Source organism: Neophocaena asiaeorientalis, unplaced genomic scaffold (genome assembly GCF_003031525.2).
Source record: "Neophocaena asiaeorientalis asiaeorientalis breed wild unplaced genomic scaffold, Neophocaena_asiaeorientalis_V1.1 scaffold115, whole genome shotgun sequence".
Lineage (NCBI taxonomy): Eukaryota > Metazoa > Chordata > Mammalia > Artiodactyla > Phocoenidae > Neophocaena > Neophocaena asiaeorientalis.
The window spans coordinates 219,611-235,201 of record NW_020173132.1 but is presented as its reverse complement, the minus strand read 5'-3'; the positions used below and the strand labels follow the sequence as shown (position 1 = coordinate 235,201).

The 15,591-nt window shown below is 46.9% G+C and overlaps 1 protein-coding gene across 1 annotated transcript in view; it reads left to right on the top strand.

Annotated features, from left to right (window-relative positions):
• Window positions 1-15,591, top strand: part of PALLD (palladin, cytoskeletal associated protein) — a 384,184-nt gene that overhangs the window by 186,364 nt on the left and 182,229 nt on the right. Inside the window, exons 8-9 of the mRNA XM_024744116.1 lie at window positions 6,070-6,189; window positions 8,185-8,524. Of these exons, the coding sequence (XP_024599884.1) occupies window positions 6,070-6,189; window positions 8,185-8,524 (460 nt within the window). The remainder of the gene's footprint in view (window positions 1-6,069; window positions 6,190-8,184; window positions 8,525-15,591) is intronic.

Sequence of the window (15,591 nt, the reverse complement as noted above, 5' to 3'; positions counted from 1 at the left end):
AAAAAGAGGGGATATATGTATACATATAGCTGATTCACTTTGCTGTACAGCAGAAACTAATACAACATTGTAAATCAACTATGCTCTAATAAAAATTAAAATAAAACTAAAGAATACATTTTTGAAGGATACATACATATGTGGTAAACATATAAGGAAAATCTAAGGAGTGATTATCTCTAAAGGGGAAGGAAGATTCAGCTGGGGAGGGCATATGGGGCATTCTGCAGTATTGATCATCTTTTATTACTTAGACTTATTGATGGGTATGCAGGGTTTCATTTCATTGTTACTCCTTAAACTGTGCATTTTTATTAAAATTTTTTTTATTGAAGCATAGTTGATTTATAATGTGTTTATTTCTGCTGTCCAGCAAAGTGAATCAGTTATACATATATATAGTCTTTTTCATATCCTTTTCCGTTATGGTTCATCTCAGCATATTGAATATCGTTCCCTGTGCTCTACAGTAGGACCTTGTTGTTTATCCATCCTATATGTACTAGTTCACATCTGCTAACCCCAAACTCCCAATCCATCCCTTCCCCATCCCCCTCCTCTTTGGCAACCACAAGTGTGTTCTCTATGTCCGTGAGTCTTAAACTGTGTACTTTAAATATCATTCTCTATATATGATACAGTTTGAAGTTTTAAAAAATCCTTTATAAAACCTTGTACAAGGCTTACAGTTACCCACACTGAATCTCATCTTGCTGATTTTAGCCCAGAGTCCTTTTTATTAGTTGTGTTAGCCAAACCATGTGGTTTGGAAGGTAAAAGCTGGATTTTTTTTTTTTTTAAGTTAGGCTGGCCCCCAAAGGGGGTAAAAAAAACCTGTGAGGGAAGACATTTATGAACGTGTTCCCTCATTACCCAGAGGACTTAGTAATATTATCCTTGCTGCGTCATCATTTTATGTTTCTGCAAACAAAATGGTTTTGTTTGTGTTTAACCAAGAGTTCAGCATGTCCAAGAACTTGAGTGAAATTTGGGGTTAACCTCTGAGAGAGAGTTATGTGATTAAGTAATTTTTAGGCAACTTTAGAAAGCAGAATTTACCATCAGCAAAAATGGTTTCCAGTTTACTAAGTTATTATATGCCCTCAAATCAAAAGTCACCAGTTAGGAAAATTGGATTAAAAAGGATTGTACTTAGAGTTATTAATAACTTTAAATTTTTGCGTTTTTTAAAGGACATTTTTTAAATAAAAATAAGTGAGCCTCTATTTCCCTTTATTTGAGACAAGCAGTCACTTCCTGATTCCCATCCCTCACCAAAAGGTACTTCATAGAAATCTTAAGGTCTTTGTTCAAATAAGATGTTACTAGATGAAAATTCAGTGCTGCAGCTGGGCTCATCTCCTGTCCTGCTGGCTTTCTTCATCCCTGTAATGTCAGAGCCATCCCAGCTGAGACGCTCCTTTCTCTCAGCAAAATGTGAGCCTCTTGTCACTTTCGGATGAAATTTTCCAAGAGAATCAAAGCTGAACAACTTTTAGGGCATTGGACTAATGTTTTATCTAATAAAAGTCCCTGAGACATAACAATGTCCGAAGATCACCGAAAGAACTCGCCAGTGCTTTTTTATTCTTATTTTTTCTTCCATATGTAGACTGTCCAGTCGGTCATCAGCTCTGTGCATGAATCTACCTCATTTTATGCAATAGAAGCGTTGCTGAAAACTCATAGAAAATGAAGTTAGTTCAGTCAGATTCGAAACATGCAATCTTTTCCTTCTCAAAAGGCCCTCTGGAGGAGAAGGGGCCACTGTATAAACAAGCTCAGGTTTTCTTAAAATGGCATAACTCAAAAAAAAAAATCAAAATTGTAGATAACGCAAGAAGACACTCTAAGAGTTGGCTAGATCATCACTCCAAAGCCACTTTCTGTTATCCCTGCTGGATAAGATTTTATCCTGATTTAAAATGTAGGTTCAGGGCACAGAATTATGTTAACTGTAAACACTGTTTACGGGGAAAGTGTTCTCAGGCATTGAGAGCAATGGCGTTTCTCTGTGTCTCCAGAAAGTCCATCTTTCCAGGCTGAGAGAAGACCGTTCAAGTGCATCAGCCCTGGGAGGACAGTGCAGGGAGGGAGAGGTCAGCCACGGCAGCTGACGGCCCCAGGCTCCCAACAGCGTCCTCTAAGGTGGAGCCCATCTCCCAGAGGACAGCCAGGATGGGAGGGGGGTGGTTTTCCCCAAATCTCTACAGACTGGGCTGTTCATTTCTTGTCCCACCGTCATGGCCACGTGACAGTGTCCTTTGGACTGGGCTTGTATCCTTCCAGTGTATCTCATATATTGGAGGACACACAGCCCACCTACTTGGGCAGATGGGTTTCTAGTGAGTTACTTGGGTAGTGAGAGTAATTGAAGTGTTCAGATCCAGGAAACTCCTTGTTTCCCATCTTAAATCTTTTATTACTTCATTTCACATTGGGTTTCTCATGGCCTAGACCAGGAAAACATGCAGAACAGCTAAGAGGCCTTGTGCTGTCGGAAGAAGGAGCTTGTGGGGGATGGGGTGTGACTGTCAGCATTTTGGCCTCAACATTAACCATGACCTTGAGAGGATCCCTTTGGACCTTGGACCTCACTTGAAGAAATGAGCAACTTGGGCTCGTCCACATACAGTGCTTTACAGCTGTAATATCCTGTGCTTTATTGACCCTCCTCTGGTTAAGGACACTTCTAACTCATCTCGTAACCATATGTATTCAATTTAAAATTCCCAGTCCCCGTTGCCTTTCCAGATACATCTCACTTTCCCAGTGATTCATCTTATGTGAAGCTCTGACTTGAATTATTTCCACACTTTACTCCTCTTTGATTGAGAAGCCTTGAACTGCATGCAGTACACTCAGAAACACACAGGGTACCTTCCTTCACACCCTCTGTCATCCTGTCATTTTCCTTCTGTTCAGGGAGCCTTTTTATCAATAATCGTGTTCTTTAAATGTATTCAAGCCTTGGGACTTCCCTGGTGGTGCAGTGGTTAAGAATCCACTTGCCGATGCAGGGGACACACGTTCCAGCCCTGGTCTGGGAAGATCCCACATGCCCCAGAGCAACCAAGCCCGTGTGCCACAACTACTGAGCCTGCGCTCTAGAGCCTGTGAGCCACAACTACTGAGCCCGTGTGCCTGAACTACCGAAGCCTGCGTGGCTAGAGCCCGTGCTCCACAACAAGAGAGGCCACCACGAGAAGCTTGCACGCCGCAACAAAGAGTAGCCCCCGCTCACCACGACTAGAGAAAGCCCGCGCACAGCAACGAAGACCCAACACAGCCAAAAATTTTTTTAAAATTAAAAAAAAAAAAAATGTATCTGATGCCTTTACCTGCAAACTCTTTTCTTAATATGCCAAACACCTCAGCAGGGTTCCTTGATGTTTTTCGAGCCAGGAACTCTGGTGGGTCCGACAGCACGGTGTTTTTAGACTGTGGATCATGACCCATGAAAGTGGGTGGCAACCACCACTAGTTTATAATAAAATAGAAGAGAAAATGCGTGGTAACCAGAATTTTCCCACTATTTCTAGCACAGGAAGTCTTCAAGGATACCATTCTTTCAAAAAGAGAAAATAATTTTGTTTGTTTGAAACAAGGCAACACGTTATTAAGAACTCAGCCTATCTTGTAATTGAAATCAATGCCCTCGAGCTCTCTTGGGACATAAAGGAAGACTCACTTTCATTTTATTTATCGTTTAATTGGTTCACCTTTGCGTTTATTACTTTTATTGGTATTTAAAAATGGACATGTAATTTTAATAGTTAAAAATGTTTGTATTAGAAGGTAGGACTTTTACCCACGGTGAGCATTTTGCCCTCCCAGTGTTTCAAACATAACATGTTTGAGGGCAAGTTTGCTAATTTTCATTACTGATGTTTGACTCCAGGGGAGACGCATTCCTCTAAATTCTGAAAAGCTTGCCCTCAGGGCTGTTAGAGAAGGAGCTTGGAAGAGAAGTTGCCCACATCCTGGTTCTTGAAAGCATGGCCGCCCAGACATCGGTGGCTCCAGGTGGTGACCACCCGTTTCCCTAATCCTGAGGGTCAGCCGCTCAGCTTAGCCCCCAGTGGGGCACCAGACTTGGCCCACCCAGGTGGGCTCACTCCACGGGCTGTGGCTGGCCTCCAGGTTGGCAGGGATGAGCCGGTGGTCTCAGTTGTGGTGGCCCATCTCTGCTCAGGGGCCCCTTTGTCCAGCCCCATGGCCTCCATCCCTGAGGGGTTCAGCCGGGCTCCTAGAGATGGAGCAGAACCAGAGGGGACCTGAGGCTTTGGCTCAGAACAGACATCACTCCCACCGCTTCCATGGTTAAAACAGCCGTCAGGCCAGCCGGAACCCCAGGGCTAGGGAAGGGGATGGGGCTGCAGAGTCCCATTGCAGCAGGGCCTGGATGCAGGAGGGGATAACTGCAGCCATTCCTGCAAAAAATCTATGGTACAGAGTCTCACGTGGCCCACATAATGCGTGAATAATCAACAGGCTCTGTGGGAATCAGAAGTATATGACTTTTTTTTTTTAATTAATTAATTAATTTACTTTTGGCTGTGTTGGGTCTTCGTTCTGTGCAAGGGCTTTCTCTAGTTGGGGCGAGCAGGGGCCACTCTTCATCACGGTGCGTGGGCCTCTCACTGCTGTGGCCTCTCTTGTTGCGGAGCACAGGCTCCAGACGCGCAGGCTCAGTAGTTGTGGCTCACAGGCCTAGTTGCTCCGCGGCATGTGGGATCTTCCCAGACCAGGGCTTGAACCCGTGTCCCCTGCATTGGCAGGCGGATTCTTAACCACTGTGCCACTAGGGAAGCCCCTAGTGTATATGACTTTTCTTAACATTTACCAACACAATCATCTTATGTTACTTGTACAATATAGAGAATCATTGAATTTAAAAATAGTTAATGCACTCCCATAATAATACATACGTACATACATACATTAATTCATTAATTAGAAGTAGCTAATACACTCTAGATCGAGCTTCTTCTTAATGGAACAGCTAACAGTTCCTGACGACAAGCATTTAGCACGCACCAGGCCGCACCCTAAGAACAGTGTGTATCATGTCACAAGAATAGATGGTCGTGAGGAGCGTGGAGTCTGGAGCCCATCTTGGTTCATGTTGCCACTCATGAGCTGCGTGACTTTGGGTACATCAATTAGCCTTACTGTGCTTCAGCTTTCCTGTCTGTAAGACAGGCTAAGCGTAGTACATGTAACTCATAAGGTTGACATGAGGGTTAAATCTAAATTCATCTATATTCAGTGCTGGTAGTGTTACCTAGTGCCTGAGAAGGGCTTACGTAACTGTCAGCTGTTGTCATGGTTACCATGATCACCCCTCACGGTGACCCTGTGACGGTTGATTTATGAGTCATGATTCGTACAAATCCTAAAAGGTAGGTTCTGTTATTATCTCCATCTTCTAGGTAAGGGCTCTGAAGTTCGGGGAGGTGGACCAAAGTCACAGAAGCCCCATGGGGCAGCGCCATCATTCAGGCCCCGGCAGCTGGTCCCAGAGTCCGGGCTTTGCATGCTACAGAACATGGCCGCACTGTGTAACAGTAGTTTCCAGGATAGTTGTCTGCAGTCAAACATTTCCATGTTATGTTCTTTTTTTCCCATTGTCAGCTTTCCAGAGAAGCTTGATTTTCTCCACCAGTGGCTTTTCCGTTGAACAGCTAGCTACGTTGTTGAAAGGCCTTCCATGACCATCAACCAAACTAGGCAGGAGCTGGCATCTTCCACGTGCCTAGCACAGAGGCACACACTTTGCGAACTTCTTGTGTCCTCTACACAGATACACTCGTGAGGTATATGTTATCCCTGTTTTATAGGTGAGGAAACCAAGGCTGATGAAAAATCACAAAGAATGAGTCCTACTCCAAAGCTTTTGCCAACAGCTTCATTAAATGTCAAGAGATTCTCTTGTGACGACTTCGTAAAGTGACCCTATAATAATTGTTACTGAATTTGCTTGTTTTAGAAAGGCAGAGAGTCTGGCTTCTTCGGACCAACTTTATGGTTACCCTCTGATGAGTTACTCTGTTCTCTTCCTTCCAGAGGAGATCTGCACCCTCGTTATAGCAGAGACGTTCCCCGAGGACGCTGGGATCTTCACGTGCTCGGCGAGCAATGATTACGGGTCAGCGACCAGCACTGCCCAGCTGGTGGTCACCTCAGGTATGCGAGGAGCGAAGGGTTGACGGGTCCCCGCGGCAGAAAGGACCCACCTGGAGGACTGCTCAGCCTCCAGGAATGCTTTGCCCCGGGGGTCATCCTCACAACCAGGGTTTCATCACCGAAACAAAAGGCTGGGGTGGGAGAGGGGGAGGGGAAGCGGAGATGAAAACACAAAGGTGATGATGGTGTAGCAGCGAAACACACGTGGGGCTCTTCCTTCAGTCTTGGGATCTTGGTCTTGGAAACAATGCGATGGCTGCCCAAGGGCCTCCTGCTGGCCCGGAACTATGCCCACACCAGTGTCCACGGGGTCTGGAGATACTGGCGCAAATCAGTCACTGTTTAACCCACTAGATAAACCTAGAGAAGCTGTAAAGATCTTAGAAACCAGATTTCATTGAGACTGGACGCCTATGAAAAACTAAAGGAATGTATTTTTTTTATTAAAACCAACATTCAGAAATATCTGGGCAGTTTTTTAAACTCAGAAACTTATTGCTAGGGAAAGCAACCTGAAACAGTTCTTTTCCTTTATTTCTTTGACCTGTAGAACCAGTAGAACTGTTTTCTACTATTATTAATTAGCTTTACCTGGTCTTTACGGCCTTACTTCTGTTGTTTATTTTACAATGGTTTTTAAAATACCTCTTTGGCCAAGCCCAGTACGGGGCACCATGGTTAGGAGGCAGTGGAGACGCAGCCAAGTGGCACGTAGATTTCTCTAGAACAGGGAGAACTCGTGCTAGGGGGCGGCAGAGACACAAAAAACCAGCAGTTTAGGGCTGTGGTGGGGAATTAGTGCTTTTTCATCTTCATTAAGAGAAGAAACGTAAAGTTCACCTTAACGGGACACCAGTGGATAGGAATGAGGGCTCTAAGTGGTAACAGGAAACTCCGGGGTCATGATCAGAGCTCCAGGGAGGATCCCAGTATTTTGATTTTGAGTTGAAGACGGTCCCAGCAAATGGCCACAGCAAGAATGCAGTACTCTAACCAGGCGGCCAAAACTCCGGTCTCCTCGTCCGCGTGGCAGAAATTAACATGCAGTATTTCCCATTTTCCTCGGGGATAAATCTACTCTAGACCAAACATAAGAGCTATTTTTGAGCTTTCTGTTCACCTCAGCAGGCATTTTTTGGAGCTCTGCTGGACTCTGCGCAAGGCAAGGAATACAAAGATACTTTTTTTTTTTTTTTTTTGCGGGCCTCTCACTGTTGTGGCCTCTCCCGTTGCGGAGCACAGGCTCCGGACGCGCAGGCTCAACGGCCATGGCTCACGGGCCCAGCCGCTCCGTGGCATGTGGGATCTTCCCGGACCGGGGCACGAACCCGTGTCCCCTGCATCGGCAGGCGGACTCTCAACCACTGCGCCACCAGGGAAGCCCCAAAGACACTCTTAAGATGCGTTCAGGCCATTGACAGTAACAAGCAAAACTTTCTTTTGTACCAAGTTACAGCTGGTGTCAGTCATGTGAACCGGAAAAAATTATCCGTGAGATTGTAAGACATTTCCCTTAGACTCAGAGGTTCACTTGGCTTTATGATGGATGAATGAATGAGTGAATGAGTGAATACCCGTTGCCCAGCACAGAAAACCTTTGTAGCCTACACTAATGTCAGCAAAGCTCAGGTAGGATGTTCCGTTGGATTCATGGGCTGAAATGCAAGAAGACAAAGTATCATTAGTTGATACTGTTTGTGTTGTCATTTGTTTTTTTTGAGGCTGTTTGTGTTGTGTGTGTGTGTTTTAACCAAGTTCTATCTTTAGCTCTTGTTTGAAATTTGTTAATGAATTGGTAGCTGGTCTCCCAGCTGGTGGGCCATTCAGGAAATGAAACAGGTGCAGTGAAATCAAGCCTGGGGGAACCAGGCCCCCCCTCGGCATTGCCCCATCAGCAGCTAACAGGACCCTGGGCTCCCAGGCTGTCTGTGACGGTGGGAAGGGTCTGTGGATCCTAAGCATATCATGGCGTCTTCCTCCTGTCTCCTCCCTCAGCCAACATGGACACCTGCAGCTACGACTCAGCCGGAGAGGCCAGCAGTGGCCGCTTCCAGCCCTCCCCGCTGAACCCTCCAATCTGGGACACCGGCTCTTTCGAGTTGGCTTCACAGAAACCAGCTGAGATCCAGCACGTGACCGGCCCCGTGTTCGGGCTGAGCCCGACGGCCCTTGAGTTCAATTCCGCCGCGGAGCGGGAAACCAACGGCGTCCACCCGGGCCACGGAGTGAATGGAGTGATGAACGGCAGAGCTGATGGCAGCAAAGCTCTTCCCAGCGCAGCCGTCCTGCTGTCACCCACAAAGGAGCCCCCCCCTCTGCTTGCCAAACCGAAACTGTGAGTACTCCCGTACGGCTTGATCACACTGTGGTACTTGCGCTGAATTGCCTCTGTTGCCAGGGAAACCGTTTTGCCTCGGCTCCACCACGGGGCAAGTGGTCCCTCCTGCAGGCGAGTTGTCCCAGGCTGGTGTGACCTTGCTACCAAGTGGGGTCCTTCAAAAATATAAATGATAGCCCAAAGTAAAGAAGGTAAATGAGAAGCTTGGTCAAATCTGCCTTTTGCTAAAAACTGTAACTGGTTTCAGCTGTGAAAGTATCTGTGCCTGGTGCAGTCTTCCGACGTATGCAAGGGCGTAGCCCTCCCCAGAGGAGGTGGGAAGGGACTACACCAAGCTATCTATTAAAAGCATTTCCAAATGTTTCACATTTAAGAATCGGTAAGCAAATCCGATACAGATAAGCACGGGAAGCCTGAAAGCTGAGGATGGAGGTTGCGGGTGCGGACCCTAGGGAAGGAATGAGTGCAGAGCGCGCTTCCCAGCCCGACCCACTGGGCTTTGGGACCCACGGAAGGCATGTTTCCGCGGATACCACCTTCGTATTTGGTTTCCATTATCTTGTTAGGATGATAAACCTTGCGTGTGCTGTTTCCATTGGCACCACACCGGGGAGGGTGGCAATGATCGGAGCTGTCACAGTGTCAGAGAGGAGGAATCAGTTAACAGAACAGACCTCGAATCACTGCCCTGATGGAGGTCGGTGGAAACGTCAGAGTCACGTCAAATGTGTACATAGTCTACGTGGCCACATTTCCTTGAGAATGAATTCTCCAGGATCTGGGAAAGCGCCCTGCGTTTCCCCGTGATGTCTGAGCTTTGTGATTTGGGGCAGGAAGGATGGCTTCAGGATAGGGGTTACTCTTTGCTTCCCTGGTACTGAACAGCCTGCTTTATTCTCCGTTCCATCAGCTCATTGGTGAGAATAGGTAAGGTATTCAAATTAGAATAATATCTTATATCCGTACATCACTTTAGTGTTAGGCGATTTTATGAGCGTTATTAGACTAAGCAAGTAACAAATCATCCAGACAGATGGCTTAAGTTAACAGATGGGCGGGCAGTTTTATAAACGTAAACTCCGTGACAATCTTGTGTCGCAGTTTCAGAAGTCTCTCTTTTACGACCCCGCGTTGTGTAGGCAGCAGGGCTGCTAGCTTTGTGCACGGTAGTGAACGTTCCATACCTAGACTCCAGGCGGGCTGAGATGCCGGGCAGGTCGCAGGAGCTCAGAAGTGGCAGCCTTAAGAGAGATTTATACTCTTGTAGCTCCAACCCACTGAATGAACTGCCTCTGCTGGCTACCTTTATCTTTGCATCTTGAATATGTATTTGCAGTGCTTGTAATGAAATAAGGGACCTGCCTTCCTGAGGGAGAACGGGCGGGGTGTCCACTGACTGGGCCCCGGCTGGGCTCTCAGTGAAGTGTGACTGCCCTAATAGCTCAGAAAGTGAGTGTAAATCACAGGAGAGCAAACGGGAGGGGCTGTTAACATGCCCTTGCAGCCCCCCTTATCTCAGGAGTTTGAACAACTCTTCAGCTTTGAGCTGGACCTTAGGTGCGGTTAGTGTCTCTGGGAGGGTGGGGCGCTGTCTGTAAAAGGCAGACAGAACACTTGGGTGGTTATTAAGAGGCTGTGGAGCTACAGGTTTGAAGAGTGGCGTCATGATCTGCTTCTTAGTCAGGTTTTCGGTACAAAGTAAAATACAGGGAAAATGGATTTCAGTGTTTAAATTCCCTTCATGTCGAAATTTAGGGAAACCTGGTAGCTTAGAAATAACATTGCTAGTAGCGGGTTTTCCTGCTGCTTTCCTTTTTTTCAAATCTTTATGTGTTTAAATATGTCCTTAGAGCATCACTTCATGATTTTCATATTGTATAATTACCTGCCAGTTACTAGGTAGGAAATAACATGTGATTGACACTTTCAAATATATGTATCAATTTAAAAATTTTCTTATGAATTGCAATCCTTGTTTTGGATTTTGTTTTAATTACAAAGTAAGTGCGTGCTCGAGGTGACAATTCAAACAAAACAGAAGTACTTGAGGTAACCAGCGTCATGGTTTGGTACGAGGTCTTCCACCCTTTCTCTGTTATCATGGTCTTTTCAGAAAATGTTTGCTCATTGTTTCAGGAGTTGTATCCATTGGTAGGAATGCCATCGAATGACATCTGCAAATCACGTAGAATGACATCCAAGGAATTGATGATTAATGTCACTGCAAAGTAAAATTCCTGTTCATGTCTACTTCCCTTCATACATTGGGAAAGAATGAAGTTTTGAGTCTTGTGGTTGGCAGTGGGAAAACTGGTGTACTTGAATCTTTTTTCATCGGCCCATGATTTTACTACTCTTCATGAAAAAAGGAGAGGCTTATATTTGGGGGGGTTTTATGGCATTTCATTCATCTGAATCATTTGTAGGCAAATAGGAAACAATTAGGAGGGGACAAATAATAGGAGTTTAAATATGTCCTCTTAATAAATGAACCTGAAAAGGGTGTTTGATTTGTCAGATTCCTGAAAAATTATCATTGTCAGAAGGAAAATCTCTTTGCATTCTTTTCTCTCAAATAGCTCACTATTTATTACGGAAAGGGAAAAAAATGAGACTGAAACAAAACGGTAGAAACGTCCTGAATTCCCTTCTGCAGCAAGGTCCTCCAGCAGAAATCCTCACTAGGGGTCTTGCCGCCTTTCCAGCTTCCAGCTGCATCTGTGCTCCTGGCCCATGGTCGTGGGATCCACGTCCACACCCGTTTCTGCATCTCTCAGTGTCTTTGGCTCAGACACCACCCCTCGGGTGTGAGTTAAACATGATTGGATGTGGGCCATTCAGTGAGTTCCAGGTGCCAGACACAACGCACCGTGGGCCAGAGGAGCACTTAGACTCCACCCAGGAAGGAACTCACCTGTGAGAGTTGTTTGTGTGACTCGGTGTCGGACGCTCAGCACCGTCCAGCGCAGTGCAAAGAAAAGAAGCCACGTGCTGCTGAAATCATAGCTCTTGTCAGAGAAAAGGAGGAAGGAAGGAGCATATGCCTAGCTTTTGTGAACTATTTTTTATATTATTGTCTTTGTTCAGGGCATACCAAGTAAGTCTGTTGCTGCCCACTCTCTACAAATGATGCCCGAAGATTCAACGTAAATACACGACTCTGTCAGTTAATAGGAAATCAAGTCCCCAGGATCTTTTTTTCTTGCCAAAACATAGTGCCTGGAGGACATGGGTATGCAGGGTCTCCAGGATTAAACCCTGGAGGGAAACTTTAGAGCCAGATCGAGCAGGTGCTTTACAGGTCCTGTTCTCCCACTAAGCTCATCTCTTCAATTAGGCCAAGCAGTATGGAAAGACCCATACGCTGTTTTCAAACCCCATTTCTCTCTTCTTTGATATTCGTCGTCCGTCTCGTGGAAGAAACAAGATGAGGCAGCCAGGAGGGGCTGGCTAGAGGGGAGGCCGTGGGTAAGTTCCTGCACTGGACCCAGGACAGCTCAGCGGCTGAAACGGTCCCAGGCACATTTCCCGGCCCTCAAAGCCCAGGCCCTTGGATGGGAGAATGATCCTGAAGCGCTCACAGCGTGGTCACCTGCTCCATCACCAGCCCAACGAGGTGTGGGTGCATCTCCCTTTGTTCCTGTCCTCCCTGCTCTCTCCTCCCTCGGCCGCTAAAGAAAACATGGTGTCAGGAGTTCCCACCTGAAAATGGTGCAATGACCGCAGGCTGAATCAGTCTTCTCAAAGCGGCCACGTCTCAGACCTTTGCGTCTCTCTTCCAACTTTCTCTTGCACCCACCCTGAGAGAGCTGGTTATTCCAGCAATGCTTGTCTCGAGGACAGGGGCAGGTCCTGTAAACTCACTGCTGCTTAGGTGTCGGGTTTTACGCGTCACCTCGTGCAGTTCTGCCCTGACGTGTGCATGATGATGAGCGGCCGTGAGCCCTGTGAGAGTAGGAGGAGAAGGGGGAGGGCGCTGGAGAGAGGCAGGAGAGGAGGGGGCGGCCCGCACCGCTCTCGCATCAGGGGCTCAGCTGGGCCAGGCTTGCTGTCTCTGGGACCTCCCTGTGGTCCCCTCCGCGCTCCCGGACACTAAGAGGGGCACAGGGGTTCCCTTGCCTGGACTGTTCGCTCCCCGGCACGTCCTGCCCGCTGCTGAGGGCGGCTGGTCTTCCCACTTGTCGCGGCCCCCAGCCGTGCCCCGTAAACCACGCCCTCTGCTGTCTGCACAACACGGAATTATTTCTCACAGTGGCTTATTTACGTGCATGTTGCTTTGGGCGTTGCTTTCCCCCACGGTTAGAGCGAAAGACCTTGACCGTCTCTTCACTGCTCTTTGGCCGGGTCCTGCGGCCTGGCTAACAGTGAACGCTCAGAAAGATCTGAATGAATGAAGCAAGAACAGACCCATACGGAGGAAGAGAAAGGCCTCCCACGTTTAGAGCAACGCCGTTCATTGTGCTTAACTTGGACCCACATGCACCGTGGGATTTCTACTTTCCAACCCCACCCATCCCAGACGTTTCCCACTTGACAGTACCAGCTGACAGCCTTATCCTATAAGCTGAATGAGGATGAAGGATTAAATAAGAATCCCATTGGCTAGAATCCCATTAGAAAAGGATGTCCAGGGTACTTAATTTGGGAGCCTTTTCAATTCCTTTCTCATTTCTCCTGTGTTCTCCTTTCATGAAAGTCTGACTTTAAAACGTTGTAGAGACAATTGAGACGTTTGGGAAAACGAGGGACCCGTCACTCTCCTGTCCACCCCCCACTGGCTGGAGGACAAGCAAACTGCTGTTCAAGGTATGTGGGCTTGACGTGTCAGCACCCCGTCCGATGCAGACGCTGGATGACGGGCCAAGGGCTTCTGGGCTGCTCCGCACGTCCTGTTGATGTTGGACGCGGCCCAAGCCCGGGTGCGGCTCGGTCAGTGCAACTGGGAAAGTTGCATGTTTTCCGTCTTTGAACCTCTGCCGGTTGGGGTTCAAGGTCTCACTCTGTGACTGTTTGACATTCGAACACCAATGGTCTCTTAGGTTCTATCCAAGGTAGAGGCTTACCTGCTAGTTCTAAACACACACACAAAACAAAGAGACGATAAGCAAAACAATTGAGGTCAAAATAAGAACCAAAGGTCAAAGAGATGACCTCTCCCAGCAGTTGTGAAGAGGTCATTCTTTTAAAATTAAAAAAAAAAAGTTATTTGGCTGCACCGAGTCTTCGTTGCAGCTCGCGGGATCTTTAGTTGCGGCATGCGGGGTCTTTTAGTTGTGGCATGCGGGATCTAGTCCCCGGACCAGGGATAGAACCCGGGCCCACTGCGTTGGGAGCATGGAGTCTTAGCCACTGGACCACCAGGGAAGTCCCAGGAGGTCCTAAAATGTACAGAAATGTCCTGAGAATCTAGCTCACGCGTCCTTCCCTGACTCCTGATGAGTGTCTGCAGTGTTGGGTGATGCTGGCACCCAAGGCACAAAGAGGAAGAAGACAGCGGTGTTACCTTTGAGTAATCTATGACCGAGTACCGCTCAGATCACACTGGCAGGAACACACACAATTCTGCACGTCCGTCAGCGTCACGCAGACGTGTAGAATGACCAGTCCCTAGATTAGCTTCCGTGCAATCCAAAATGCCTTCTCTTCCCAGTTTGACGTTTGGAAGATAAGCCGCTCTGCTTCTGATTCCGAAAACCTAATAGGCACCAGCTTCCATTTCTGGTCGAACGATTTTCCGTGTCTGCTGAGTCTAGTCAAATAACGAAGCAATTTAGTGACAGTGGAAGTGCAAAGTATAGAGCCAGAAGGGTTTTCAAAGTAATATTAGGACAAAAAAATAGGGCAGCAAGAAGCTTCTTCCATTTGTTATTATAAAATCACAGGCACACACTCATCCGCGTGTTTGTGGGACCGTGGTCCTAATTCTGAGGCCCCTGGCCATGCGGGTGTGGACTCTTCATGATATAATATGATGATGGCTTTGCAGGAACAGTGTTGATGTTGAATCACTTTGAGGCAGCCCCTCCCAGGAATGCAAAGTCCAATCAAGGAACTTCCTGAAGCTTAAAGCTTTTCAGGAAGGAATAACATCTCGATGTATCCTTCCTTCCTCAGGGTTTTTTCACCTCAATATTGGCTCTGACACAGAGTCACATTCTTGGATGTTAGGATATGAGTGCTCTGCTGTGCTAGCCGCTTGGTGAGTGTAAAGTTTTACGTTTCCTGAAGAAGCTTGAGTCCTTTTTATGGCCGGTAGCCTTATCTGGTGTCTAAAGTACAGCTGAAAATACTTACAGAGAATCTACATAGTTTTGAAGTAGTTCTCAACCATCCAGAGGAAGTGCCAGATACTCATCTCAAATATTGGGTGCTTTCCGTGAAAGAGTAAATGATGATGCAATCTCTCTTCAGTGTGTCCATCTCATCTGGCCTAAGCGCATATGAGGGCCCCTTTGGTGATTACAGAGTAAGTTGAAAAATGTAGTCCCTGCTGGGTAGAGACCTTTTATTTTTTTAAGGGGGAGCCGCGTATGAACTACATGCCCAGAGATCGTGCTGTAAGTCTGCTGTCCAAATATTAGCAACAGAGCGTTAAGCAAAAAATACTAGAAGCAAAATGCTACGTGGAGCTGAAGACTAATTTAACGGAAAAATACAAACTATTTCAACCAACTAATATGTGTATTATGTGGGAATTCCCTGGTGGTCCAGTGGTTAGAACACTCGGTGCTTGCACTGCCGTGGGCTCGGGTTCATTCCCTGGTCGGGGCACTAAGCTCCCACAAGCCACACGGCCAAAAATAATAAAATAAAATGTGTGTTATGTATTAGAAGGAAATGCACCAAATGTTACAGCTCTCTGCGTGGTGCACTGTTGAACAGACTGTGTTTTCCCGTTGACTTGATTTTCCAACTGAATTTTCAACAGTAAGCGTTCTTTTCTGGCTACAAAGTGTTATTTTAAAAGCAGCGAGCCCTTGGCACCCTGTCTCTCCCATCCGTCCTTCTCCATTCAGCCTCAGGCCAGTGACCACCATACTGAGCACAGCTGGACGCAGAAGGAC